General features: G+C 37.7%; 1 protein-coding gene across 1 annotated transcript in view; it reads left to right on the top strand.

Annotated features, from left to right (window-relative positions):
• Positions 1–1,472: 1,472 nt before the first annotated feature.
• The window catches only part of spock2 (SPARC (osteonectin), cwcv and kazal like domains proteoglycan 2), a 45,917-nt gene continuing 23,098 nt past the window's right edge, over positions 1,473–24,291 (top strand). The window contains exons 1-3 of the mRNA XM_062995234.1: positions 1,473–1,760; positions 19,900–19,945; positions 24,011–24,125. Of these exons, the coding sequence (XP_062851304.1) occupies positions 1,569–1,760; positions 19,900–19,945; positions 24,011–24,125 (353 nt within the window). The 5' untranslated portion in view covers positions 1,473–1,568. The remainder of the gene's footprint in view (positions 1,761–19,899; positions 19,946–24,010; positions 24,126–24,291) is intronic.

The raw sequence follows: 24,291 nt of genomic DNA, 5'->3' as shown, positions 1-24,291 counted from the left end.
ATGCTAAATGTACTCATGTTAAAAACTGCTGGGACAAGAGAAAACTGTAAGGGAGTTTTATTCACTCACATACTAGGCAGTAATACTATCCAGTGGTTTAATGGACGTTTCTACACGAACTGAGTGTGTTTAGACTAGGGTGGCGATAATAACGCATTAACGCAATCTCAATTTAACGCGATTATAAAAATTAGTGCCGTTAACGCAAATTCTAGTTCATGTTGAGACTTGACTGGTAGAACAAACGTTTTAATGTCGGACTTGCCACCGTTTTTTATTTGCGGTTTGTTAACATAATGTTACCGAGCGTGGTAGTGTCGTAGTAATGCACTTGCATAATAAAGAAGCTGCCAGTCCTCCATTCACGTAACGCTAGGACGGACACTTAAAAATCCTCCTTTTGGAGTGAACTGGTTTCATTTTTGATCAATATTATTTACCATTGGCTCAGGTACATGTCAAAACAAATGCTTTGTATTTCATTGGTTTAACAGCCTCATTTGACTACTTATAGAGCTACCACTGGCCAATCGGAGAAGGTCCGCCCTTTAAATGCTAGTCTGTGATTGGGTGGTTGAATTTCGCCCGCCCTCTCTGTTTTGTAAACACCGCTGCCTGAGTCAATCACTCAGCTCTCATGATCAGGAACGCGGTGAAAATGCCAAAAAGTAAACTTTTGAGGCAGCGATGAACGGACCTAAATATGAAAAGACACAACATTTAGTGAGTAAAACAGTCATTTGTTATATAATTCTTGCTTAAATTGGTCAAAAACTGTTATATGGGTTCTGGATTCATTCTGTGTGTTGCAGTAGCATGTCCCCCTGTTCCTAATAAGATGTCCGGCTTTTTGGGGTGTAATGAATTTTTTTTGTTACTATGAATCTGGCCACCCTAGTCTAAACACACTCAGTTCGTGTAGAAATGTCCATTAAACCACTGGATAGTATTACTGCCTAGTATGTGAGTGAATAAAACTCCCTTACAGTTTTCTCTTGTCCCAGCAGTTTTTAACATGAGTACATTTAGCATAAAATGTGTTCACCATTGTAATTGTAACATTTCACTTAAAAATCCTTGTTTTCTATAACATTTACACAGATAACTATATGAAATTCTGAGATTAATCGCGATTAAAAATTTTAATCGTTTGACAGCCCTAATATATATATATATATATATATATATATATATATATATTTATATATATACATATATATATATATACACATACTGTATGTGTATATATCATAAAAGCACATAATAAAACATAAAAACTCAGTCTTTATATACACATATATTGTCTAAATATTTATATAATTTATATAATATAAATGTTTTATTAGGCTATATTATGTTCTTAGTGTAGTGCTCTCTCTCTCTCTCTCTCTCTCTCTCTCTCTCCTCTCTCTCTCCCCTCATATGATATGAATGTGAGAGTGAGTGAGAAGAGAAGCAGCATCCTGTAATCAGGTCACATTTCAGAGAGGACTTTGCATCATCTCTCTCCTGCTGTAGACGCTGTGGAGACAATATAGGCTGTAGAAGCAGCGTTAACGGGAATAAACATGGTTCTGATGAGCTCGCTGTTATGGCTTCTCTCTGTCCTGCTGTTCTCAGGATATTCGGTACTGGCTGATGGAAAGCGAGGTGCCAAAGATGCGGCGGAGAAAAGCGCCAATTTCATGGAAGACGAGCAGTGGCTGGCCACCATTTCCCAGTACGGTCGCAAGATCAAGCACTGGAACCGCTTCCGAGATGTAAGTTCACTTTAGAAAACACGGCGAGCAGCGCTGTTGTGGTTTGGCAGATTTAAACAAATTCAACGTTTGATACCGCAAAACACAGAGACAGACGAGTTTTATATTGAATAGTAATGCGAGGAGAACGGTTTAGCTTTCTGACAAGGTGAATTAGTCCTTTATTAGGAAGCGTTGTGTCCCAAACAGCAACCTTCAAGAAAACGGTTGTTATGATATTTAATAATAGACTGTGTCATGTCAGAGCTTTAAGATTTCTTAATAAAAACAAATACAAAAGAAAAAGCCATGGAAATGGAACCAAAGAGGTCTCTTGATGCTGTTTCATGCAGGAGGACAGCTCAACTCTCAAGAACCAATGTGGCAGCATAAACTAGAAAGTATATACAGTACTAGTAAATATCAATTACAGACAGACAGGTCAACATTTATTTCTCTTCTTGATAATTACCTCTTAGTGATGTTACCTGTCAAGTTGTCTGTGTCTTCTTATATGACAACCAACCATTTTTAAAAACACTGTTATAAACCATCAGTTTCTGCTGGTAAAACATCTTGCATAATGCAAATGTTATATTTTATACATATTGCTGTATAAATATGACATGATAAAATGTCCAAGATAATTGACAGTGTACATTGGTGTCTATAAACACCATAGTATCTTGTACTTTATGCATGGTAATCACTTAATCACCTTTTAGAACATTTTATAAACAATCTAAGGTAGTTCACCCTTTTTGCAACTAAAATGTAAAATGCAAATATTACCCAGCGGGGTAAGAGCACGTTCTAGTATTTATCATAAGCAAAGCATGCAATTAAATCTTTATTTAACCCCCTTCCTAATCGTTATTATAATGTAATTCATCAAAATAAATTGCTCTTAGTGACAAATGTAGTCTTATTTATCCAAGCCCCTATGGGTATATTTGATGTAGCCAACACTAATATAGCCAGTAGGGTGACTGCTGCAGAGCAACATGGGTCATGGGGACCTGGTTTTAATCGATGCCTCTTGTCATTGTCAGTAAGGAGTTTGTCATGCTTGTCCTGTGTCTGTGTGGGTTTCCACTGTTAATTGACCATAGGTGAGAGTAAGTAAACCATGACCAGCATGTAATGGTTAGTAAAAATAAACTGATAAATGAAATATGGGTACCTGATTGCTCTAGGCGTTTTGCAACACAAGAGGTGTTTTTAAAAATATGATCATTTGTAATATAAGGCCACAGTGCTCATTACATTTTACTGATTATGCACACTTTTTGCAGCGGCTAGGCTAATGTACTGCCAAATTAGTTAAATTAGTCAAATTGTAAAATGAAGCCAATTACCCACTTTTTGACTCCCTGTAAGAAATACTGGTAGTGTTAAAAGAAAATCATACAGCACTAATTAATCTTTTCATTTGTCTTTTTTACTTATGAACATTCGATCCTCTTTTTTGCTGTTTTACTGTTTATTGGTGCCCCTCTTCACGATTATATGCATCCAGGAGTGTATGAATGCTATAAGTGTTTGAATGCTAAAAACAAACAAAAAAGGGCAATTTGTGGTATAAGCATGGTATAAGTTGTGGTATTTATTTGTTTTATTGACCTTGATGTAATTAATCTAAAATTCCATTATATAATTTAACTGTAAGGAATGCTGAGGCGCTCAGACCTCTGTACAGAATACTGTGACGGTATTCATTTTAAAGTGTTTTCTAAATTATAAGATTAAGTTAATATATAATTAAATGTCATCATGCAAGAACCACTAAACCTTAAATTAATTTAGCTCAAACTGGCTGTCTTGAAATTACATGAGAAGTGCCTTTCTCTCAAGGGGATAAATATAGCAGAGTCATAGCATTTGGATCACCAGCAATGATAAAATAAACATTTAACTTAATCTGGTGTTTGTTATCAAAATATTTAAAGCAATGGAACATTTTATGCCACTGTATTACGCCACTGTATGCCGTCTGCATTTTCTTGTGATTACCCTGTTTCCCATGGTTTCTATGATCTAAAAAAGGTTTTGATGTCTGTATTTTATAAAAAGTCAAATGTTTTGGATATAGCTCGATTTGAACAACCCATAAAGATTCTTTCTACTATCTTGTGCGTTAACTTAATCTGTAGGTAATCTTTCGTAGGAAAAGCACTGGAATGAAAAGGTTTAGTCTCTTGACTACATTTAAGATTTTTATCTTTATTACTATTGCCAGAATATCTCAGGTTTTATGGCTTTCTAATCCGCACAGTCTGCTAATTAGAATGAAGTCTACAGGAGTTTTATAAAAAAGATTTCAGTTATATTGAGTTGAGATATTATTTACACTATTTACAGTAAAGCTTTCTATTCTTTTTCTTTTGCATTGATTATTTTTTATATTGGATGACCTAGCCTACATATGAAGGTGATTTTGTTTCTGGAAATTACAGCTGTATTTTACTAGATATTGTGTGTTTGTCAAAGCTGTGTATTTGTAAATGGTACGTAGGAATTACTGAACATGCTCAAATAAAAGAAATTCATGTTTTTAACCAGCTTACCACAAGACTTTTAATTTAAAACATATTAACGCATATCAAACATTAACAACGTGTGCATAGGTAAGCTGACACTGCAGGTGCCCAGTTTGAACAGTGTCAATACAAAACATTAATCCACAAGTAAAGGAAAATATTAGTTTTGCGTCTATGTAGATGGCTTCTTAAAGCTTTTTAGAACACCCCCAGGATTGTCTAGAATTTTATAAATTATTAACACACATCTGAGTAAACTATTAGGGGAAATAATAGCGTTTTGACAATTAAATGTTACATGTGTAAATATATACAGGATTATATTCTAGAACTTGAGACAATACACTTTCATTTAGGATTAACTCCACAGCTGCATCTATATTCTTACTAAAGCTTAATGTAGCTTAATTGTAGGATTGCTCATGAATATAATTCCATATTTTAATAATTGCCTTACATAATTTATTTAATTGTTCCTAAATAAGGTGCTTATAAACTTATTTCTTTTCTCCTAGAAACACAGTATCTTAAACACAGTACTGCATGCAGTAAATTAATGTACCATGTTAGAACATATTCTCTTGGCCAACTATAGAAATGTATGTTAGATATGTAATCTTAAATAGGTAGAGTATGTTGTCTGGTGGAGTATTTTTGTTTGTTTTCATATGATGCTTAGGGTAAGCCACATTGTTCCTATTGGTTGCCTTGTGTCCCTGGGGTATAGACCCTGGAAAATCCATATAAAACCAACACACCCTCTTCTGAGAGCACCCTTAGTGAGTCACTGGTAAAATTAAATTTAGCAAGGAAATTGCTGTGGTTTGTTTCAAAATATGTTATAATGTTTAATATTTTTAGAGGCAAGGTTGCACTCTTTTTTACTGTGATGTGCACATCCTCCACCAATGTCCCAAGAATCCTATACTTGCAGTATAGCATATATACTATGCACCTGCAGCTTTTATGCACAGAGTGTGGGCTATTTACTGTCCTTCACACTTGTGATGCACTAAAAAAAGCAGAAATCTCTCACAGTAAGAACAGGTTAGATGCATTTGGTTACAATAGAAGTTGAATACACAAATCAGTTTTTACAGCAATTTGGATATCAATAATACTCTCTTCAGCTAAAATGTCACTGTAATTGCTGTTTTTGAGAGCTAGAGTTTGATGGTTGAGGACATTTATATTACCATTGTAATCCAAGTACAAAAAGGCTTTCTGTTCCAGGAAATATTTATCTGATCCAAATAGTTTTTCATTTCATGGCAAAGTCAAATTAGCCAAATTGATTGAGTTGTGTAATGCCTTTTAAAGCTCTGAGTATTAAATGGCATTCTAATGAACGACAATCAAAAGAGCAGAACAAAAAAGCATATGTATGCACAAACAGATCTCGCTGTTGCATTAATATTTAATGAATGCTCTTTGTAATTCATCGTTTTCAGTACGGGGATCAGATTTTCTTGACATCAGTCTACTTTAATACATTTTTTATGCTGACATGCTTATACAAAAGCCAGATTTAACTTCCACTCTGTCTTCAAATGAAATCATTTATGTCATATGAGCTTATGTCATTCAGTGAGAACATAAGCTCAGCAAACAGCAAGCAAACAAACAAAACAAAAATCACCTTTTATATTTCTCTTTATTTTCACCATTCTTTAGATAGGTCTTGGTGCTACTTAGTGTAGTAAGGGTTGCGATGAGTACAGCGTTCAGTTAATCTAATCTTACCAACCGAAGAAGCTTATATGTTCTTTACATATTAAAATGTTTTTGGTACACACTGCAAATAATAATAATTACTTTTATGTCTTAGGATTGCATTTAGTCTAGCCTACTATTATATTATTAATGGTACATATGGTTATAAACCTAGATTTATTATAAGCTTTAATACAGCATTGTATTCTTCAAAGACATTCGAACAGGTCCTGTTGAATGGATTATTGACTTTTAACATGGCACATGATTGTATTTCTGCCAAGTACAGTTAGTTAAATTGGGTTTGGAATAGGACTCTTTGGCACACAAGCGTAAAATGATCATGAGCAATGCCAAATGTTGGCTGGAGTTGTTACAAACTTGTTAGACTATGATGCAGTAAAAGCTCATTCTTGGAGTAATCAATCATGCTTTTATATATACCAGTTTGCTAGACAAATATAGCGTTGGCAAAAACTAGGCACCTGTCTGAACATTTGAAACAGTCTATTTAATTTGATTAAATGAATTTTAAAGCAACATTCATTGATATTTTAGATAAATGTGTCATGTTTGGTGCAAACAGTTTGTATCACAATGCCCCCATTCTTTCATAAAGGAATGGTTTGGTTTGGTTTGGTTTGAAAGACCTTGACTGGAAAGTGTCATTACCAACACATTGTTACCTGATCGTTACCCCATCCATCAGCTCAAAAATGTGAGTGCCTATAATACAAGTCTTTTGTCCACACGTCATTGGTCGACCTCATAATGCTTTTGTATTTAAACAGAAATTAATCAAATCCATCACATTTTAAAATCCAGTGAAAAGCCTTTTCAGAAGTGTGAAAGCTGTTAGAGTGGCACAACCATAGTAACATTTATGATTTAAAAATTAAATTTCCAACAAATACATGGATTCCTGAATGGCTTCATATTTTTGTGCCTGTGTAGTGTAAGATGATAGAAATGTTAGATCTGTGACAGAAAAAGACTCTACAATAGAAATGCACTGCCTTTTCTTGACTGTAGTAACAACATCTAATGACCATCTCGCTGGTAAGATAGGATTATGCTCATTATCAGCAAATGTGTAGCAGTTACTGAGAGTGTGTTTCTCTGATCGCCCCTTCCTTCACCAACCATTAAAAGAGAGTTTCTCAGTAAAGCTGTCATCTGTTGAAGTGAGAATAAACAATGAACAGAGCTGGCCAATTCTCTGGTGGCTGCCAGCCTCTGCCGCTGCCTCTCTTTGGCTCTTCTTCAGTGAGGAAGATGCTCATTAAAAAGCAGTGCTTCCCCTCAGCAGCGGAAGGCTGTGTCAGGCTTGCACCTGTTACATCGCCACTACATTTTTAATGAGGGAAAAATGTTTCCTGCATCTTCTTTCCAGCTCTTTAGTCATTACCATAGACTTAAGGGCAACAGTAGCTGGACTAGTAATCAGAAGGTTCACAGTTCAAGCTCCGGCACTGCTGCCAGTGAGCAATTGCCTGAATTGTATTCATAATAATTGTAAGTCACTTTGGATAAAAGCATCTGCTAAATGAAGCAAATGTAAATCAAGAAGCACAATGTTCTAGGCTTGGGTGGGTGTAATATTGCTTCTTGTTGGGGTGACTTTCATTAGGTGGATTCCCTAATTGCTCACAGGGAGGTCTTTTCAAGATGGATGAGCATGGTAACAAGTTATATTGTCTGTATTGGCAGAGTTGAAGCTCAATTGTGAAATTATTTTGCTTGTAGTCTGTCGGGATTCCTGCCATGTGCATTTGCAATAATCACTCATTTGCATTTGTAAGCCTGCTGAATGAATGGCTGCCTTATCAGCATTTGTTGAATTCTTGAAGCATCCACCAGTTAGAGATAAGGTGCGAAGTGCAGAGAGCACTCGTGACAGGCCTGCCAGGCATGTGTCCCAGATATATGGTTGTCTTGCAGTGCCACCATGCCTGGCATTTGTCCATAGTAATCTAGACACATAGCTGTGGAGGTGGGAATCTACCCTTTGTGGCTGTGTTGTCATTGTGGCATATGGCCCATGATTACTCATAATGCAGCAAAAGGCAGTGCTGCCAAAAATCCCATTACGTCTTGGTTGGTAGATTTGTATCTAAAAAGAGGTGTTCCCACGTACCTGTTAACCAGTCAAAGAATGTTAGGGATGCATTAACACCATTTTCATATCTTTTGTATTAACCTTAAGCATTTAATTGGCAATAGACCAAATTAGACAATTAACATGTTTCTATGCACCTAATCAATGATTTTAGCATTTCATCTAATTATTTAAATCTATATATAAACAGCACACTTTACAGCACACACATTATCTTAAGGGATGTATATAAAAAAAACAAGCCAAATTTATGATGATGTGTCTTGAGTTAAATGAAAATGCACATCGAGAAAGATTATTTATTGATACATTTAAGCAATTTTGATAAAATTAGTTGACATAAATTGGCAAAAGCAGCTGCCAGCCTGCACACTTTTGCATATAAAAGATTCAGTTCAAACGATGTGACATAAATCAGCACAAAAACAGGATTGGTTCCCTCATAAATGATTTTAGATTAGAAACACCCTACTACACCCAGCCTGTTGGTGTCACTATAGTGCTCCAAGTAAACAAATAAGTAAACAGTCTCCACTGCAAACTGATTAAAATGTTCATGCAGATATAAATGTGCATTTATTTCATGTATAGCCCAGAGCTAAATATATTTACCCCATGCTTAATAGTTGGAAATGTTTTTCTCCCAAACATACTGTAATTATGACCAGATCACTTGTTTCCAAAATGCTTTTATTTTATACAGATCTTGTTTTGCATACTTTACACATTCTTCTGTGATGACGTTGCAACTAAGTTTTCTGATGATTATGGGAACAACTCTTGCACTCTTGTGTCAGAGAAGTCTTGCTGCAGGTTATTATGGATAATCATGTGAATTTTGCCTAGTTTCTTTAGCCGTCATCTGAGCAGTTCAACAGACAATTATTAATGACGATTTAGATAGGTGCTTCAATGTATTTTCATAGTTTTCCCCAGCTATGTAGCCATGAGTTAACTTGATTTTCAGAGCTTCTGTAAGCTATGCACAAGGACCCGGTTGTTGTCTATTGTTAGCACATGGTTTGAGAAATCAGACTTTGTTATGCTTTTAGGTTCCATCAAATGACAATTCTTCACCTGTCTAATGAGTTCTGAGCCTCTAACTAAAATGGAACTTTTGTTCATCCCATTGAACATTCGTTTATCAGAAATGAAGTTCGGTTTTTGCAGACAACTGTTCTTTTTAAATAACTTGCAGTAGAGCTTCAAAAAATCTACACATTTTTATGCCAGGGGTTCATTTGCATAACACTTTATCAGCTCTTTTATATCCATTAAAACATTTCTGTGTTCATTACAGTTACTGAATTTTAAGTAAAATAATAATGGCTTTACAATTTGAGATATTAATATATGTTATTTAATTATTCTCAAGAAATCTAATCAGTTTATTTAGAGCACAGTTTATCATATGGAAACAATATAGTTTGAAGAAAGCAGGCAATGTTCCAAACCAAAGGGTACAAAAAGGTATGTCTAATTGATAACATAATTTGTAAATAATCATTCGACACATTATTTTCTACAGATTATGTGGTTTTGGATGCAGCACCAGCCTTTGGATCAACTCAGTTGGGAACCATTTACTAGTAAAATGACCTGAGACCTGAGTCAGGGTTACGCCCTCAATACTGACCAAAAAAAAGAAAGAAAGAAAAAAGAAAATGGCTTGTAAAGGTGCTATCTTAAGAAATCGGAATATATTAAATTATTATCATTTGTACCTTTAAATGTTGCCATGCCAGAGTACTTATGTGGATTATTCTGTACACCTAAGTGCACTCAGTATATTCATTTAATGCTGAAAGTGGGTAAACACTTTATTCAGGTTTCAGCCCAGTTACGATACTCAGTATTAATCTGATAACTGATGAGTTCAGATTTACACCCTTTATTATTTGCATTATAATTATTGAGTGTTCACAAAATGGCTTTCCCATTTCAGTACCTGAATTTCCAATCACCTGTTTCTAAACCCATAATAATAAATGTGCAAGTTTGACCAAAAGGTCTGAGCACAAGCTTCCAAGGCAGCAAAGTTGAAGTGCACTGAGACTCAGCAGCTGCTAAAGCCAAGTGAGGGGGAAATAAAAGTTTTGGCCACACACCAGTAGCGCTGGGGGGCTTTAATTGAGTCAAGAGAAACTGGTCTTTCATCATTCCGTTTTTGCAGTCTGTGCCCTTTCCTGCTGAATGGTTGTTTTATCTGGAGACTGCAGGTGCAGAGTGTGGCAGGTCCAAGCTAATTTGGAGTTTCTAGTCCAGTCTCAGTCTCTGACTGAACACACACACAATGTTTTCATCATTCTACTAGGCCTTCCTTCAACTTACTTTTGGGAAATCTGAGCAAGTAATACACACTTTGACAAGCAAAGTTTTTGGCAGAAAACGTATATGAAGTTGTAAAAGAATATTTTAGAAACTTTCACATGTTTCTTGTCCTTGGCAAAGTCAGGAGAGAAAACTGTTGACATTTCTCAGATTGAAAGACTTTTTTGATGGTATAAGGACTAAGTTATTTTGCAGTGAGTAGGTTAAAATGCCAAATAAATGCAATAAGAATTCAACTTTAATGAGTCATGGTGTACTGGGAATATTTTGAAGAAAGGTATGAGGTTGACATGACCTGTCAAAGCTGTCAAATTCTGCTCTGTTCAGTCCTTAACTTCTTTCCTGCTTTTAGAAAGAATGGATTATTGGATGGATTGGGCTGCGTCTTATGTCAGGTTTGCCCATTTAAAGGCATCACTGGCTGGTCTGTCATTCCTCTAATGCTCCCTCTGGCTCTTGTTTTAGAGGTGTTATTCATTCTGATTGGGCTGATGGCAAGTTTTTTAAAGCTGACAGTTTTGTACATTGTGGATTAATGTCTATCGAGGGCTTGATAATTTGCTAATGCGTCACCTTTCCAAGAGGAGCAAAACCTTAGATACTGGTTCATCATACTGGGCTCATTAAGACTCATACTTTTGTTTTATTATATTATATTATATTACTTTGGTTTGGTTGTTATTTTCATTAATTTAAATTAAATTAATTAATCATTCCTTCATTTTCATGTTTCCACCACTTTATCCTGTTCAGGGTCGTGATGGCTCCGGTTTGTCCAAAATTACTAGGTGCAATGCAGACAATCCATTGTGGGGCCTTTACCGAGACATAACCAATCATGTCAGTATGTAGACACTCAACTGGCTGACAGCACTGCTGGGGATTTCAACCCTGGATCCCAGCAGTAGTGGGCAAGTTCAGTTTACCACTGCATCACCCGAAGCTTTACACTGTACTTCAAAAAGAACATTCCTCAATGTAAATAATTTAGTTGTTTTACCATCTACCATACATATTATAATGGAGAGATTTAGGGAAGCCAGAGAAATCTCAGTCCATCCTGTTCAGGGTCGTGATGGATCTGGTTTTCCCAAAATCACTAGACAAAATGTGGACAATCCATTGCAGGGCCTTTCCAGAGACATAGCCAATCATGTCTGTATATAGACACCTGACTGGCTGACAACACTGCTAGTTCAGTTTACCACTGCATCACCCGAAGCTTTACACTGTACTTCAAAAAGAACATTCCTCAATGTAAATAATTTAGTTGTTTTACCATCTACCATACATATTATAATGGAGAGATTTAGGAAATCCAGAGAAATCTCAGTCCATGTTGGGCAATGCTGGAAACTACTGTTAAATGTGCATTCAAACCATCTGACCATCCAGACTCTTATCAGCCAAAGGGTTAGGGTTAGGGACAAAAGCCAGCGTCTGTCATGGTCGGGGGTGCATCAGTGTCCGCAGCATGGGTGACTTGCATATGTGTCAAGATATCATTGACATAGAAACGTACATTGCAATTTTAGAGAGACTTATGACGCCATCAAGATGATGTCTTATCCCAGGAAGTCTATTGTTATTTTAGCCAGACAATGCCAGGTCTCATTCTACATGTGCTTCAACATCATGCAATGCAAGCAGTTGAGGGGCTCAAGTGGGGCTAGAATCAGCGACCTTCTGATCAATAGCCTAGTAGCTTAAAATGCTGAGCTAACAATGCGCTATAAATCAAGACTGTAGCTGATACTTACATTTAGGAGACACTGCAAATTCCAATGGTGAGTGAATACTGTCCCATAAATCGAGGGCTAAGGGCCTTGCTAAAAGGCCCAACAGTAGAAACTTGGCTGTTGGCCTAGTCCAGTACCCTAACCACTGAGCTACCACTACCTGAATTGGCTTTTATTTATTATTAGCATATTAATACAGTAATACAGTTTGACAATCATGAATTGTTGTGTATGTTCTGAATAAAAATGAAAAAAACCCAGTTCATTTCTTGGAGTCAGAAGGGTAAACATATAAACTACTTTGTTTAGCCTTCCACCCACAGGTCAGGTTACCCTAATAGACAATAGCCTAGCTAAGACTACTCAACTGCAGGGCATCATTCTCTTTAAAAAATTTCCTTCTACTTTGTGTAAAGCCTTTGGGCTTCTTAATATAATCTGACTGTCTGGGTCAGAGATTTGTGTCTGTTTCCTCCTGGCTCTGAAAACCTTTATAGAAAGTCAGTGCTTCAAGTTTCTTCTTGTACTTGAAGGAAGTCTAAGATGCTTCGAATCAGCCGAGTGGGCTGGTGGCAGTGTTTCTGATGTGCTGTGCTGCTGCTAAGCTGAGAAGCTTTGTCAAATAAGCCCACATGCATAAATCAAGTGGCTTATTCTTGCCTGAGCTGTGACAGGGAAAAATAATTTTCTGGTGGGCACATTCTATTTTTTCTTGCCTTTTTGTAGTACATGACTGATGTGATTCCAGTTGAAGTGTCTGAATATGAAGATATGTGCTGTGTTTGTGAGCTGTAGGTAGCCCACGGGCTTGTCAGCAGCCCTGGAGTGCTGTCTTTGTGTGGGTTGTGAAATAATTGTTAGGTCTTTATCAGAAGGATTGCATTTGATTTTGATTAATTAGGAAAAACAACTATACTCTAGGCTTCCTGCAGATATACTGAAAATGAAATGCTTGTCAAATCGTTGTGATTTGAAGCATGTATTATTGATGAAATGTGGTTAGTAAGTGTGTTGTGGCTGATTTACTTGTTACAGGGGATTTTCTAAGGATTATTGCTTATATAAAGCAACCCAATGTTGAGACTCAATGGTTAGAATTCTGTTAAAAATACAGTTCATGCCCTTGCAGACCTCTACTGATGAGTTTTTGACTGAGATGTGTTTTTTTTCTATTTATTTATGCCTTTTCTCCCGATTTAGCGTAGTCAATCTGTCTTCCGCTGCTGGGGATCCCTGATTGCATTTGACAACGTAGGGTATGTTGATTCTCACGTCTCCTCTGACACGTGTGCAGTCCTAGTGGACCCTTTCTTTTCACAAATGCATTCTGCACAGATGCCTCTATCCTTGTACAGCGTTTGAAGACCACACCCAAATTTTCCGTTCATCTCGCCCCCTAGCAGACACGGTGGCCAATTACTGTCTGCTGCAGGCACTGCCAATTATGCCCGCTAGATGGCGCCCAGCCTACTGGTGGTAACGCCGAGTTTCGAACCGAGGAGTTCAGAATCTCCGCGCTGGTGCGCTAGCATTCATGAGATGTGTTTTTAACTGTTGAGATTAGGGTTTACATGCTTGACATCTATCTTGGGCATGCATGAGAGTTCCTCTCATCAAGACAGATAAAGCCATTGTACAAAATAAGCATTAGAACCGTACTCATCTTGCTGGTATGTTAATTTACATACTTAGAGCTAGCTGTAAGATTTTTGCCCCTATTTTAGGCACAATTTGGCAGCATTGTCTGTACAAAACTGCCATACTAACCTAAGTTGCAATTTACCACACAGCCTACGCATGGCAAGATACTGTCCTTCTCTTCATCATGCATATGCAAAAAATGTTCATACAAAAAGTTGGATTTCTTTGGAAAAAAAGATAGGTATTGGATATGCGACATATAATATATTATGATCAATTTACTGAAGTTGGGCCTGTTAGTGGTGGAGTTGTATTAGGGTTTCTTCCTTCCTTCCCCCGAACCATCTGCATCATGGACTTTTGCTGTTGCCAGTTGCAGCATATTGCACACTTGCTAAATCATTATTATTTTTTTATAATAATATATTAATATAATACAATTATATTAGTTTTAATAAGAATTAGTTTAAACAGATACTGTATAAAGCGTTTAGCATATAAACATTTCATTTTGGTCACTGTTCTCAAAAGGAAATGAGCAACAGATGCTTCTCAAAATACATTGAGCATCTGACGATCACTCAGCTTTCTCTAAACATTGCATGTACAGTACATACACTACCGCGTGCATCCATTCAACATCTCATCATGTCCCAATTAAAGGCTCTACACTTCAGTTTATTTTGGAATTGTTTGACATGCTCGCTTTTCATTTAAAGCTTTGTGGGTTTAGGCTGTCAGTCAGCGTTCTCATGCACAGCAGAGGGTTATGACTCCTGCTGTGCTGAGTGATAAGGCACAATCCTGTGAGTGATATCCATGACAAAGTACACTCAGGGGGGCTTTTTGGATAATTTGACAGATCTGATAACAAAGCACTTACTGGACATAAGATAGAACTACAGTACTGTTAAAACAATCATTTGCTCCTAATTTTTGCCTGTTATTGCGTATTTGTCTCACAGATTATTTAACAAAACATAGTATTATACAATAGACTTAAGTAAAATACATTTTGTTAAACACTATAGTAACAAATTAAGGGACAAAGTTAACTAACACCCATTTTAACCTTGTGAAAAGGTAACCATGTAATGAATGATGGCACCATCTCTAGCAGCAATGCCTGCACCCAAATAAATTTTTAGAATTTGATATCAACAAATTCAATACAGAATATTAGTTGTATTTAAGTCAGGATTTGGATAGACCAATCCAAAAGTAAAATTGTTTTCCTTTAAACAGAACATGCCTTTTATTTGGATTAGTTTCCTGCTGCAAACTTTAATCATACCACAGCTTCAGCTCACGGTCAGATCATCTCACATTCTCTGTAAGACTTTTCTAATAAAGAGTGGTATTCACTGTTCATCAGTTTTAAAGAGGATTTCATTGTCCATTGCTTTATTGTACATCAGCATATGGGTATATTTATGGTCTTTTCATAAGCCAGGATGGGATATGTCTTAGAATTGGGACCTCTGCAAAATGTGGCAGTGTTGTCATACTCTGACCCATGTGTGTTTTTAGTATTCTTGTTTAGATGTGTATTATTTTAAACTTTTTTAAAGCATTTTAGGTGTAAAGTTGTCATACTGCTTTGACAGTATAAAGTACATGGCATGTCAAATCCACTCACACCCCTTTTCCACTGACACCGATCCGACTCCGTTCCGGTTCGCGAACTTGATTTTGAACCGGTTCCGCGTTTTTCCACCAAAAAAATAGGTTGCGTTCTAATCTGGCACCACAGAATACTTGGTTTTTCAGCACGAACCGTGACGTCATCTGTGGGCTTGTCACAGTGTAGAGGTTTGGATGCTTTCATATGAGAAGCTGATAAACTTCCATCCTTTAAAGTTCACCTGATTAAATTTTGAGCCAGTTTGCCGCTGATATTGGCTGATATTTTCAAAGAGATGAACTGTGTGATATGACGTGGTAAAAGTGACCCGGACAGTATGAAAAACGCTTAACATGAAAAAAAGCTTAACGTGACTTGTTGTACTAAAACAATGGCCGATGAATTTCGGCAGTGCATAGCACCTATAACCAGTAATATCAGAGAGAATTTTGGTGTTTGTATGTAGTACTTTTAGTACATTAAGCCATGTTACGCAAAACACCATGGTTTGGTGGAAAAGCGCTATCAGTGATTCATTAAGAGTTGTTGATGTTCAGTTTGTATACATCAAGAAAGCCTTTACATTTCATCACTCATGACTCCCCGTTTGGTCCCTGTCAACACATTAAATAATGCAGATATCAGGAAACAAACAATATAGTTTATTAAAATCATTTATTTTAGATGTTGGGCTTTAAAAGAATTACATAAGTCATGGACCTACTCAGGTGTTTTTATCTTATTGAAACAGAAAAGCCTTTAGTCAAATTTTTCATTGTAGTTGACAACAAAGTTGATTTTGTGCCAGTCATAGGGCTATTTACTGCATGGAAATAGGCTTTAACATTAAATGCCTTTGCGTCACCATTCTTTATGAGAAACACTTATTTGCAGTGTAATACTATATGATCCGAAGCAGAGGTATCTGGCAGCCTTTTTATGCAGCGTAAATTTTTATAGCACTGTATTTCTCAAGACTTTACAGCCCTGACAAAAAGCACATAAATTCACAGAATGGCTTGTATTTACTGTAAACCTAATCACTAGTAAGTTGTATATCTGCACTGGTTACTGAGTTTTACATTATAAATGCAATGCTGCTCTGCGTAAAGGCACTGCTTTATATCATACATAATTATTCTAACATAATTTGCTTGCTACATATTTTGTGTTTATGGATATTCTTTCCTTAAGTATTTTCATTCTATTGTTCCTGTAATGACTTTTAGCCAATTTGACCAGCCTGCATTTTATGTCATATCTACATTCAAACAGCCAGTAAACCATTGCAAAGACTTCTGTTATGTTGAGTGATGAGACATGATCCTGTGAATGGTATTTGGAACAAAATAGACTCAAGGGGGCTTTAACACAAAGCACTCAGTGACCATCAGTGACCATAAAACTATGTTATTAGGGAACATTTGCAGATATGCTACAGTGGCAAAAATAATGCTAAACCCAATATTTAGGATGTTAATGAAGGTAGAACAATACTGGGGCTAAAATGATATAATTAAAAGGGGTAAATGGAAATATAAGCCATGGCCAAAATAAAGTAACAAATCAAAGACATCTGCAGCCTGCTACAGAGAAAAAGAACTGAAAAGTGCAGATTACACAGAAATTAAATATAGCTATCGCAATATGACAAGCTGCTCAGAGCACATTTCTCAGAAAAGAAGGAAAGAAATGAAACCCAGAACAAGTCGGGGATGGCGAAAAAGCAAACGGGACCACCACTCCACCAAGTGGCACAGTCCGCACCCAGTGTGGGTCCAAACTTCCAGAAAAGGGTCATCAAGCTGCTTCAGAAAAGTTTGCAGAAAAAAGTGTGCTGGCATCATGCACCAGCAGTAAACAGAACCAGATGAAGCCAGGCATCACATATTCAAGAGAAAGGCAGGTTTCCCAACAAAGGACCTGGCAAATCTGTAAGAAAGAAATCGTGTTAAATAAAAACAATTCTATTTAACCTAGAGCAAATAAGGGCTCAACAAGGTGCAGATGAACAGACATGTCAGTTTTCTGTGCCTCCATGCCCCATCTGCTGGCCATATTTAACATGATAGAAGGACATGATTATGTAAACTAGCCACTGTCAATCTTCACAGCAGATGGGGCTAGTTACAGTAAAGAGAGAAATAGTTAAGAGTGAAATATATAAAGCTCCTTCTCATCCTCTCTGTTGTGGCCTTCAAGGAGTGAAAATGCTTCCCGGACCACAACAGAGAAAAAAGTCCATTATTGGGATTGCTGATTTTCCTGGCCCTTGACCAGCACCGTTTCCTATTTATGCACTGCCGGTCAGGAAGCTCGGTCCGGATGATGCACTCAGCTAAACGTACCACCCTTTGGAGAGCCTGCGTATCCTGCTTGGTTCTGTTTCCAAACCAGGCTGTGATGTTTCCTGTGATGATGCTTTCAATGGTGCAGGTGTAGACGTTATGCAGCACCTTGGAGGGCAATTTGAAGTCCCTTAAGCGTCTAAGGTGGTATAAATGCTGACGGGTCTTATTTGCTAGGGTGGTGGTGTGGCAGGACCATGACAGGTCCTTCGAGATGTGAACTCCAAGGTACTGTCTACTCTTTCCACTGCAGTCTTATTGAGCAAAACAGGATGGTAGCTCCTCTCCTGCTTTGGGCTGCAGTCTACTATCAGTTCCTTTGTCTTGCTGGCGTTAAGGAGGAGATTGTTATCCTGGCACCAGTTCTCCAGGTTTATTAAGTCTGAATAGCATGTTCTGGATGATCATGTTTGCCTATTCCTAGTACACAGACTGGGGAATATTCACATGCTTTAACAAAAGTATTGCCCGGAGACCAAACGTATATTTTAAGAGGTTGTCTTCTATTTTTTTAATACTATCTCCTTAGGGACTCCTCTCCTTACTTTTTTCTTTTCTTTTCTCTTTTACGCATTTGCCTCACGTTTCTTCAGGAAGTGGAGGTCAGTACTGCAGTCTAAATCTGTCTCATGTCCTTGACTTTCTTTAATGTCTCATTTATGATCATGAATTCAAACTTGCATTTTATCCTCCATTTAACTTCCATATGATTGTGCTAGAATTCAAGATTGTAGGCATCTTTTATTACCTTTCATTTCTTTGCATGGTTTGCTTCTTGATGTTCATGTAATTTCATACAAACCCATTAAGATTTCATTATGGGAAATGTAGCTTACATGTATAGTACATGGGCAGAGGTATGTGGACAGTCCTTTCAATTGTTGGGTTTGGCTATTTCAGTGCATTAAATGAAACATATTAAACTGTGCTATCTTCATTGACCAACACTGGTTGCAGATTGGGCTGAGTAAATACCTTTTCAAGCCGCACAGGCATGTCATATCATGTTACCTTTCTAGCTAATCAATTAGCCAAATTACTTAATAGCCATAGCTGCCCTAACAAACGGTAGGTCTGTTGGTGTGACGTGGAAGCATTAAAAAGCAACACTTACTGAGCCAAGAGGATCTAGGCCACAGAGTGGGACTAGCAAGTGCATAGTGTGAAAACATCTTTAGATGTGAAGATGTGCTAACCCTATTTTTACATTTTGAGTATCAGCTGATGTGTTACTGATCTAATATGTCATTATAATAATAGAGCTGTAACTAAGCTAGCAATTTATAAAACATCAAAGACCTGATGGTGGTGTTTGAAGACAGTTTAAGTCCATGTTTATTTAAATGATTGGTGGCAAGCTAGTCAACAAACACATATTAAAATATTAGTGGGCACCCAGGTGGCGCAGTGGGATATTCCGCTAGCACACCAGCACCGAGTTTCTGAACCGGTCGGCTGGGTGCCATGTGGCGGGCATATTTGGCAGTGCCTGCAGTTAATACTAATTGGCCATCGTATCTGCAGGGTGGGGGCCGGACTGTGTGTGGGTGGGTGGGTGGGTCTTCATACGCTGTGTAAGGACCCTAATTGGCGGAAGAGATGCCTGTGCAGAAAGCAGGGGTGAGAAGAGGAGGGCTGTACACGTGTCGGAAGAGGCATGTACAGCGACGTGCTCTCCTCGGGTGCAATCTGGTATCTCTCAGTAGTGGAAGACAAAATTGAGTGCTCTAAATCAGGAGGAAAATGGGGAGAAAATGCATAAAAAAAGAAAAGTATTAATGGGTTGTGTATTAGAAAATACGGCAAATCCATATTGGACACTGGACATTCTAAATCTGTGCAACCCTTACTACCAAACTGCCCCTGGAAGCAAGACGTGTGCAAATGCTGTTTTGTCAGGAGCTTCTATGGCAGAGCAACCAAACTGAACTTATTATAAATGCTAGTGATTTTATATGTGATGTTAAAGAAGCCAATATTTATGTAAAGTTTGGGTGTCCACATATTTTACCCATGTAGATTATGTTTATAAATGGGAAGTTTCATTGAGATTCAATTGCAGTTTGCACTGTCTAAATAATAAGTATACCTTTTTTTCCTCTCAGGATGATTACATCAGATCATGGGATGAAAAGCAAACCTCGAATGAAAGTAAGTCATCCACAGTGACCACAGTTGTGTTTAATGACAAATGCATTATGAGGGCATCAGATCAGAAAACGTCAGCATTTATGAAGACACTCATTACACAGCAGCTGTGAGGTCACCTCCTCTATGTGTGCAGTAAAAAAGTTGCCAGAAATATTCCAATATAATGTCTTTATTTGCAGTCAAAATAAAAACCACAGTGTAAAAGAAGTAAATTAGCAAAAAATTCAAAAATTTAATTAATGTGTGTAACTGGCCAATTATTTTCGTCCACTTTATCTTGTGGCAGAAAACATAATTCGGCAATTCCTAATCCAAAACAGACTACAAACCCCAGGAGTGGTCACGCTAATGAGCACTAATGCGCCACACCTGATTTTGGGTCTATTTAAGGAAACCCCAGAGACCAGTGCGGTGCTGAGTTATTATCTACACTCAGTAAAGTAGTCACCAGCTGTGCATTTTCCCTTCTTTTTCTAATATTAAGAAGAGATCTCTTTTTGTTTTGCCTTGAAGACTACCTGTAGAAGATCCTCAATCCTGGAAGCTATTATTTGGAGCTGATTCTTTCTCTGGTGTTGGTTCTTTGAACTCATTCTTTGTAAACTTGTTCTTACACTTCTGGTTCCCTTTGAGTTACTCTTTAGAAAGAGACGCATTGGGCTGCTCAGGTTGCGCAGCGGTAAAATACGCTAGCACACCAGAGCTGGGATTTCGAATACATCATATCGAATCTCAGCTCTGCCATCCGGCTGGGCTGGGCGGCTATATGAACAACGTTTGGCTGTTGTTCATACAGGGTTAGGGAGCCGGATAGGGACCTCATAACCGATGTAATTACGACTTCTGCTGGATGGTTGATGGCGTCTGCTTAGAGTAGAGGAATAATGCTGATCAGGGTGTGGCTCTTCGTGCACAGGGCTGATTCGCATATGAACTCGGCTGGTGCAGGTGAAAAAATGCAGTCGGCTACTGCTCACGTATGAGAGGGGACATGTGTCAGTTCGCTCTCCTCAGTCAGGGGCAGGGGTCAGCACAAGTAGAGAGGAAGCATAACACAGTTGGGTAAAAATTGGACGCGCTAAAAATCGGTAGAAAAAGGGAGAAAATGCATAAAAAAAGAAAGAGACGCTTTGGAACTTTGAATGTGTGTCAGCAGACTGGTGGACCAAGTAGAGGGTTGGCTGACTGTAATTGTAGTTCCACTTAGCGCTCACTCTCTTTGTTGCTCACTCTCTGACTCCTTCTTCCATTTTTCCGAACAAAAAGCTGTACAACACTATACTGAATCCTGCCCCGACTGTGGCCCTCAATTGCTTACTTTACCCTTCCATTGGTCCACATACTTTTATTGATTATTTCTTTTACTGAATTAGATTAAGTAGCTTTTTCCATTTTTAGTACCTGCGTTTGGGACTAGAATTAGTCTGGTGGTGAGTTTCTTCATTACAATAGGTAATTGTTAGTTCCACTGAAGATTTTGATTCTGACTGGCATTGGCTTTGTTCCCACCAAGAATTAATCCACATAAACTGCAGACTTGATGCACTTAATGGCTTATTTTTAATTAGTTTTATGTTGAAACTGCTTTAAAAAAGATTGAGGATTGTTGGTATGTTATGTGTTATGTGTAGGATACAAATGTGAAAGTTACGCAAACCACAAAATTAAAACCAAAACACAGTTATTATAGCTAAGAAGAACTATCACCCAGAGAATCATTATTTTAGGGTGCTTTAACATTCTTGTTGCATTTAAAATACAGATTTTAATATACAGTATCAGCTGGTGATTTATTCTCAGACTTTTTAGGGTGATGTAATACAGTGTAAACATGCTCCTATCCCAACGTTTTTGGAATGTGTTTCAGGAATCAATTTGGAATTTCTGTATACTGTAGTATTAGAAATACAGGTCAAATTATATTTACACATCCCTGTTTGTTTACATTGTACATACTATCCCAACTTATTTGGACATTTATGGTAAACTTTGAAGTACAAAACTAAAGTACAGACTTAAAGTGGATCTTTACCGTCTTTAACTTGTTATGCCTAGTTCACACAACACGATTTTTCCCCTGATTTTCGCCCGGCGAATGGTCACCAGTCTCTGCTGACCAAATTACTTTGTTTGAGTCTTGTTACAAAACCAGAAGCTTCTTACATTCAGCTCCAAGACATTAATGATCATATTAAATGCTTCTGCATCCGTAAACAAAGGATGAGTGTGGTGATTTGGCCAGGAAGCAGAGGCAGTTTATTCAAAGCTTCTGGGATTTATCTATCTACAAAATAAGAATTTGGCTCTGCTGTGATATGTAATTTTTATAAGGTTAGGCTTTTCAGGCACAAAGATACATCCTAGAAAAAATCAGTGACTGAGATATGAAGAAGGTGTGTGGGGAAGGATAGTGGAATTTGTGCTGCTTATCACAGTCCAGCAATTGTCCTCTCTGTATAACAGCTTGTTGCTATGGCAACATCATCATTTGGGTGTTTAATATTTGTGAGGCTGTAGTGATACAACTAGACTTATAGCCAGATCCACCCATTGCCACAACATAGCAGAATCTGCACCATGTTTTTAAAAGAAAATAAAAATATTGATACAGAACAGATTACTAGATAGATAGATAGATAGATAGATAGATAGATAGATAGATAGATAGATAGATAGATAGATAGATAGATAGATAGATACTTTATTGATCCCAAATGAAATTAAATACGACTTACTGTATGTGTGCTGATGTTAATGAAAATCAGTGAATAATCAAACAGGGAACATGTCAAGCATGGGATTCTCCCCTATTTATTGAGTTGTTTTTGTAATTTTGACTGCTCCCATATTTAGGGGTCACCACAGAGGATTGTTCTGGTCCGCATACCTGATTTGGCAAATGGATGCCCTTTCCTGACGCAACCCTCCTTATTTTTATCCAGGCTTGGGACCAGCACTGAAGATATACTGGGAAGTGCACCTTCCAATGGCTAGACTGTTAGGCCACCCCCTCCCTTTAGACATAGCCAGTCATATCTGAATAAATGCCCGATCGGTTGACAGCACTGCAGAGATTCAGTCTTTGGATTTTAGCAGTAGGGGGCTAGCGTATTTTACCTGAACTTGTTAAACAAAAAAGGGATTTCCATGGAAACCTGACCTGATCTTTATCCAGCTGCCATAACAAATAACCTACAGTCATACTTCTCATGTCTCGATTAAATCGTTTGATTCATAATTCTGACCAGGCTGGTAAAAGTATGCAAACTTATATATTAAAAAATTGCTAGAATTGCAGCAGTATGTTTTTCATAGCTACTTATCAGCTACTTAAGCTTGATTTGGACAGGATGCCAATCCATCACAGGACATCATAGCTCGCAGACCACAGCAGAGAAAGTGGATAGAACAGGGAGAGTGCAGAACTGAGAACTGGTAGTAACAATATGACAGGCTGCTCCAGCTGTCTGCAGCAACCCAGCTCTTAAAAAAAGGAAAAACAGTAAACTGTCAGAACCAGCCGGTACAGTGCACAAGCGGCACCCCACCAACTGGCACTGCCTGAGCATAACGTGGATTTATGGTATGGGTTCACTTTGGAACCAGGTCATCACACCACCTCTGGGGCAATCCGCTTTAACAGGGCAGTTCTGTCGTGAGGTATCATGGCTTTAGAGAAATAGCAGTCTGAGAGGGAGAAACTGTGATATAAACAAAAATCTGCCATCTGAGGTAAATTAATGCTCACAAGGTGCAGGTGATTGTCGATTAAGAAAATATGCACCTCCCTGACCCCTTTACCGGACGAAATGGCAAAGCAGAAGGACACAACTCTTGATGTGGCTTACTGCTGAACTACTTCAAGACTGTTGAACAGTTGTTCTGGTGTATACAACTGATCACTGTAATTTAATTTAAGAATCATTAAAATGGTCAGTTATTTTTCAGTATTTTATGTTTATGTCTTCAGCCTGGAGAACCCGTATTTTCTCTTTTCATTTACAAGTCTGTTTCTCCCACTCACTGATTGCATGAAGTGTATAACCAATAGCTGTCCTCCCACAGATGTGGACACCACTAAAGACCCCTGCCAGAAGGTGAAGTGCAGCCCGCACAAGGTGTGTGTATCCCAGGGCTACCAGCGTGCAATTTGTATTAACCACAAGAAACTGGAGTACAGGTGAGCAGAACTCACACTTCTCAATTTATTTATCTCTTTCTTACTACTGACTTTCTTAGCACTACTGCTGCACACAATATATGATTCATGTGAAAAAGCCATCACAGATCAGACTGCTATTAGACTAATGTCTCAATATTATTTTCTGTACTGACAATTGAAACAT

The sequence above is a fragment of the Trichomycterus rosablanca genome, chromosome 5 (assembly GCF_030014385.1).
Source record: "Trichomycterus rosablanca isolate fTriRos1 chromosome 5, fTriRos1.hap1, whole genome shotgun sequence".
In the NCBI taxonomy this organism is placed as follows: domain Eukaryota; kingdom Metazoa; phylum Chordata; class Actinopteri; order Siluriformes; family Trichomycteridae; genus Trichomycterus; species Trichomycterus rosablanca.
The sequence above is the reverse complement of the archived record's forward strand: the minus strand, read 5'-3'. Positions and strand labels throughout refer to the sequence as shown.